The following is a 6,556-nucleotide window of genomic DNA, read 5'->3' on the forward strand; positions in this document are numbered from 1 at the left end:
ACGATGATGATGATGATGATGATGTGTGTGTGTATATATATATATATATTTTCAGTAGCTTTATTAGGTTTTATGTCTCTCCCTTTTTTTGTTATTTTCAGGGCCCATTGGCGTCGATGTATTTTACGTAAAACGTTCTCAGTATGGTATGACATCTGGTGGGTTCAGCGAAAAGAATGGCGGATGAATATAAGGGCAATTTGTCTGTTGCAGTAAGTAAAGAATATATTTGGGTTGTTTGGTATGTAGTCGTTTATGAACATGAAGTGGTTTGACTTTGTCTCCAATAATTCTGTGATGGAAAGAGCGAATGGCCAGAGCATCGAATCCCTAATTATCAGACAACATCTTCGAGGGGCTGGTTATATCACCAAGATGAATGATGAATGGCTTCTTTGTGAAAATCCCCTTCAGTGAACTGGCAGGAGCTCCTCTTCGATACTACTAAGATTGGTTAATATTGATTTTTGGTTAATACTGATTTTAAAACACATTTAACAAATTTCTGTTGGTCCAACCAAGAATGTTAATTTACTCGGAATTATTGCAGCCACAAAATTCCTTTTATGGAAATATGAGAGAAAGTGAAATAGCCTATGACAAGGATGTATAACTGAGGTATTCAACTAGTTTAATTGTCTGAGGTTCTAGAGAGATAAGGAAGAGAAAACTGTGAATATGAATGTCTGAGAGGCCTCTCCTGCCACACACACAAAAAAAAAAATTGAAATAGAAATAAAAGAAAAATATCAGCCCTCAACATCACCACCTTGAGGCCCCCAGGAAGCAGTCAATATTCCACTTTGTAAGATTTCTCTCTGAGGTTCTGCTGATATATAACCATCTGTGAGTAAGGTTAATATCTATAATGAATTTGCCATTTCTGATGGATGGACAGTGCAGACCTGGCAAACCCAGAATATAGGCCCCTGGTATAGAACTGTAGCACAGTGTAGTATGTAATACTCTATGGTAGAGTGTTATGTAGCATATAGTACTGTGTGGTGTATGGTATATAGTGCTCAGTACTACACAGTTGTGTGGTGTATGATAGTGTAGTACCTAGTGTTGTGTGGTATTTGTGGGTTACAATCCTGCTTACCCTGCTACTAATTTTCACATTTGTCTTCATTATTATCAATGTTAAAGCCAAAGAATTATAATGGTGGTGGTGGTGGTGCGGTGATATTCCATCCATTGAACACCTTTACTCCTCCTTATACTTAGACATTACTCGTTGTTTCGCAGATATCAGCAGCGCACCAAAGTCCTACACAGGTGGAAGCAGTTTGTCCTACTGTCTAAAGAGAAGAGATCCAAGTCGGCGTTGGCCTCCTTTCATCGTAAGTTCAGGTGGGAGTCAATCCTCCTTCCACCTTTCTTTTCTTCTTATCCCCTCTTCTTTCTGCTGCCACCTCCCTCCTTCTCCTTTTCCCTCCCTCCTCCTCCTTCCCCTGTAACTTAGCAGTTAAGCAAAAGAGACAGATAGAATAAATACCCAGCTTAATAAAGAAGAAATAAGTACCAGGGTTGATTCATTTGACTAAGATTCTTCAAGGGGTGCTCCAGCATGGCCACAGTCTGAGGACTGCAACAAGTGAAAGATCATCATCATCATCATCGTTTAACGTCCGCTTTCCATGCTGGCATGGGTTGGACGATTTGACTGAGGGCTGGTGAAACCAGAAGGCTACACCTGGCTCCAATCTGATTTGGCAGAGTTTCTACAGCTGGATGCCCTTCCTAACGCCAACCACTCCGAGAGTGTAGTGGGTGCTTTTATGTGCCACCTGCATGAAGGCCAGTGAGGCGGTACTGGCAACGGCCACACTCAAAATGGTGTATTTTACATGCCACCTGCACAGGAGCCAGTCCAGCGGCACCGGCAACGATCTCACTTGAATGTCTTACACGTGCCACCGGTACAAGTGCCAGGAAGGCGACGCTGGGCACAACCTTTACCTGTCCAGCCAAATTTTGTGTAGTTCTGTGTATTTATGGAACATTCTAAGTTAGTTCCATGCAATCAAGTCAACTGTGAGAGACACACCATTCCAGTATTCGTAATAAAGCCTTCACCAAAATGTTTGCTCTAAATACAGATTCCAGATATTTGAAGCAGAGAAGTTTAACCCTGTGGCAACACTACTTAACAAGACGACACAGTAAGAACCAGATGTCATTGCTTGCCAAGGATTTCCACACTCGTAAACTATTCAGGTATGGCACTTCTAAATCTTCATATACCGTAAATCCTCGAGTATAATCTGCATTTTTTTACCAAAAATCTAAAGGTCAAAATCCCTAGTGCGTAGGTTTGCACTCTCTGAGTGCTCTTGTTATTATTATTATTATTATTATTATTATTATTATTATTAAAAGCTGAACACTCACATGTCGTCTTCGATGGGAGAGTCCATCGTCATTATTAGTATTGTTGTTATTATTGTATACAATTTTGACATATTGTTATATTTGCAGGCGTTGTTGGTCCCAGTGGCTTCGAGAGACAGACAGAGCAGCCATCCGGAAAGAGCAAGAAAGAATAGCCACATCACTGCATCACTCGCACATCCTGATGACTGTATGTGTAGCCTTTGTTTTTATCGTATCTTTTGTAGATGCTAACACTGGAAGGGACGAGGGTGGGAGATTGGGGTCATGATGATGTAGATTTGACTGGGATTGGGGTCAGACACACTGGGGTTTGGGATGATTAGGAAGATGAGCTCCTTTCCTGCTCTACAAGAGATCGTGTGTGTGTGTGGCTTAATGGTTAGGGTATTCGGCTACCAATCACAAGACCATGGGTTCCATTTCCAGTGGTGCTTTGTGCCCTTAAGCAAGACACTTTATTTCACATTGCTCCAGTTCACTCAACTGATAAAACTAAGTTGTACCTGCATATCAAAGGGGCCAGCCTTGTTACATTCCGTGTCACGCCGAATCTCCCTGAGAACTACATTAAGGGTACATGTGTCTGTGGAGTACTCAGCCACTTGCATGTTAATTTCATGAGCAGGCTGCTTTCTTTGATTCGATCAACTGGAACACTTGTCGTCATAACCAACAGAGTGTCAGTAAGCGTGAGTGAGTCCATATTCATGTATCTAAGTATGTGTATATTTGTGTGTTTGCATGTATGTCTATGGGTGTATATGTCTGAATAACACTCACACATGCATATGTAATGTTTATAAAATCTCTTATGGCAGGCTTGGAAGATCTGGTGCCGAGCCAATGAAGACATAAAAGCACAGATGCAGCTCTCTGAGAAAGCCTTGCAACACAAACATTGCTTCCTTCTTCGACTGACTTACACCAAATGGATGTCATACATTGCTCTGAGACGTGAGAAAACCTACCAGAAATGTATTTATGACTTCTGCCTTACAAATATTTCATTTTCCACTTTATGATTTTATGATTTTGCAAAAGAGAAATGATATCACAGTATACTGGGTGGCCCAAAAATAGGTTTACAGTTATTCAACTGTCACTTTCGCATTCATATATTAACAGTTTAGATCTTAGTTATAAAAAAAAAAAATATGAAACCATTACTCTATGCTAATTTATGTAAATTTTGTCAAGCTCCCTTTTCAGTTTGTAAAGAACCAGTCTAGTACTGGAATTCATATAATCAAATTACCCACTGTCTCCAATCTCTCAATATGTCTATACTAAAACCAATTCTTATGATCAAAAGAAATCAGTGATATTGTTTGTTAAATTCAGGCGTGGCTGCGTGGTAAGAAGCTTGCTTCCCAACCACATGGTTCCGGGTTCAGTCCCACTGTATGGCACCTTGGGTAAGTGTCTTCTAGTATAGCCTGAGGCTGACCAAAGCCTTGTGAGTGGATTTGGTCGACAGAAACTGAAAGAAGCCTGTCGTATATATATACATACATACATATATATATATATATATATATATGTATGTATGTATGTATGCATGTATATTTATGTGTCTGTGTTTTTCTCCCCTACTATCACTTGACAACCGATGTTGGTGTGTAAATGTCCCTGAAACTTAGTGGTTCGGCAAAAGAGACGGATAGAATAAGTACTAGGCTTACAAAGCATAAGTCCTGGGGTCGATTTCTTCGACTAAATGCAGCGCTCCAGCATGGCTGCAGTCAAATGACTGAAATGTGTAAAAGAGATATCATATCTTCTAATATTTTGGTTTTCAGCTGTTGCAGATAGATTTTTCAAAGAGAAAATATGCGACCAGAGTTTTCGAGCTTGGACACATCAGCTATGGGCTTGTCGCGCCCTCAAGGCCAACGAGGATTACTTGAGAAGCTTACGACAGCGTTCTTCCTTACGGACCATGTGGCTTCACTGGAGAATTTGTATCCTTTTAATCATTGACAACTAAGGTACAGATGTGACTGGTAAATGGAAACTGAAAGAAGATCATCATATATGTAAGCTGTCCTCTGTGTGTGTGTGTGTAGCCTTGTCTTGATATCATGTGATAGTTGTAGTAAACAAGCATTTCTATCATACAAGCAATGTTTTCCATTTCCAGTCTTCCTTGGAAATCACGTCTGGTCACAGGAAATAAATATTACCCTAACAGGTGAGTGTTGGCAACAGGAAGGGCATCTGGCCATAGAACACCTGCATCAACTGATTCTGTCTGATTCATGCAAGCATGGAAAAGAGAATTCTAAGTAATGACATCCATGCCAGTAGTGGTAGCAGCAGTAGTAGTAGTGTTGGGTAGAGGTTTTGATTTTAGATTGCGTTCACACAGAGTTTATACCATAGAACCAGGGACATTCTCAGGCAGGTTGATATCAAAAGGGTTATTATCTGCTCATTGAAAACTTCTATAGAGTCTTCATCATCATCATCACCATCTAATGTCCATTTTCTATGCTAGCATTTTGTTAATTGATATTTATAATCTGACTGGTAGTGGGTGTTAAAGCTACTCTGCAGAAAATAGCACTGACGCCAAATATTGAAATCAGAAGCCACACATAACATAGTTTTTGAAAGCTACCTGTGGCTCATGAGCTCCAGTTTGGCCACTGTTGACAACAGTGCTCCCTCTTGGATTGTTAATATTCTAGTTGTTGTTCACATTGCTTAACTGTAGATCAAAACTGATTTTGCAAAGCTGTGATCAGAGTTATTCCAGCTATGACCATCCTGTATTTTCTGTGATCAGAACCACATTATCCAGCATGTCATTTTTTTTTTTCAGACAGTAGGGTGTTATTTGGAGGAGATTTGACTATTTCTAACAATTCAAGTGTCTCTGTTGTAGTCCTCTTGTTGGCTTCTCAGTATTCAATTAACCGAGGCTGGTCAGTCCCAAACAAATTACTGCATGAAGTATATTGAACTGGTATTGACAAAGACAAATAAATCCTTAATCAATTTCTTCAGATATAGAAATGTGTAAACAGAAGAGAAATCAATTTTATGTTGCTGTGAACTATTATAGATTACGTTTACTGGTGAGTTATTAAAAGTTTTGATATGTCTACTTGGTCTTTGTCATGCTGTTTCATTTCATTTTCCTTTCTTGAAATATGTGCTCTGTTGGTGGGCACTATGGCTGTGTGGTTAAAAAGTATACTTCAAAACCATGTGGTTCTTGAATGGATCCTCTGCCTAACACTTAGTGCAAATGTCTTATACTATAACCACAGGCTGACCAATACCCTACAAGTATAGTTTAGTCTTCAGTGTCTGTTCAGATCTCTCAGGTGTGTTTGTACCTTCACATCTTGACACCATGTGATTGTTGTAAATGAGTCTCACTGTCATACAAGTGGTACCATTCATTTCTAATTTCACATGGAAACTTGCCATTTCATGAGGAAATATTTACCTTGCCTGGAAGCAAGTAAGGGTTGGTTCATTTATATATGTATATATATCCTAAATACTGAGTTACATTCAATCCACAATGGCCCTGAGAGATAGAAATGTACAAACTACATTGAAAAGTCATAAAGGAGAAATGGTTTTAAATCTTTTTTTTTTTTCATCCCACAGAAATATGGAATGGCAGGTTTTTATTTAAACTGGAATCAGAAGAAAAGGTTGCGAACCTTGAGCAATTTGTGTAAGGGGATCCATAAAAGACAGGTATGTCTTCTTGAGTTTATCTCTGAATGTTAGACTATTACTAGAAGAAGGATAGCATCCATGACCCATTTCAGGATTTCTGAGATTCTTTAAAATCAACTGCAAGATCTGCTACCAGGGTTAGTTTAATTGACTGGCCACTGCTCCCAAATTTCTGACCTTATGCTTTTGTCAGATATATCATGATTATTATTATTGTTGTTGTTGTTTAAGGCAGCGAGCTAGAATAAGTGTCAGTCTGCATCAGCCCCACCCCAGTTAAGTACTGGGGTTCATATTGACTGTCTCCCTTCTACCATGCTTGAGACCTTGGGTCCATGTAAGCGACTTTTTATGAGGGCACTAGATTGACAGAACCATTAGAATCTGTACCTTAAACCTCTCAACTGGCACAAAGCCACACCCCACTCAATACTACTTCCCCCCCCCCCGTCCAGTTGAA

At 39.6% G+C, this 6,556-nt stretch overlaps 1 protein-coding gene across 1 annotated transcript in view; it reads left to right on the forward strand.

The window, feature by feature from the left end:
* LOC106882085 (protein SFI1 homolog) overlaps positions 1-6,556 on the forward strand; it is a 28,950-nt gene that overhangs the window by 4,712 nt on the left and 17,682 nt on the right. The window contains exons 4-11 of the mRNA XM_014932643.2: positions 102-212; positions 1,249-1,343; positions 2,103-2,220; positions 2,482-2,584; positions 3,216-3,372; positions 4,197-4,358; positions 5,407-5,477; positions 6,022-6,114. Coding sequence (XP_014788129.1) covers positions 102-212; positions 1,249-1,343; positions 2,103-2,220; positions 2,482-2,584; positions 3,216-3,372; positions 4,197-4,358; positions 5,407-5,477; positions 6,022-6,114 — 910 coding nt within the window. The remainder of the gene's footprint in view (positions 1-101; positions 213-1,248; positions 1,344-2,102; positions 2,221-2,481; positions 2,585-3,215; positions 3,373-4,196; positions 4,359-5,406; positions 5,478-6,021; positions 6,115-6,556) is intronic.

The sequence above is a fragment of the Octopus bimaculoides genome, chromosome 14, assembly GCF_001194135.2.
Source record: "Octopus bimaculoides isolate UCB-OBI-ISO-001 chromosome 14, ASM119413v2, whole genome shotgun sequence".
In the NCBI taxonomy this organism is placed as follows: Eukaryota; Metazoa; Mollusca; class Cephalopoda; order Octopoda; family Octopodidae; genus Octopus; species Octopus bimaculoides.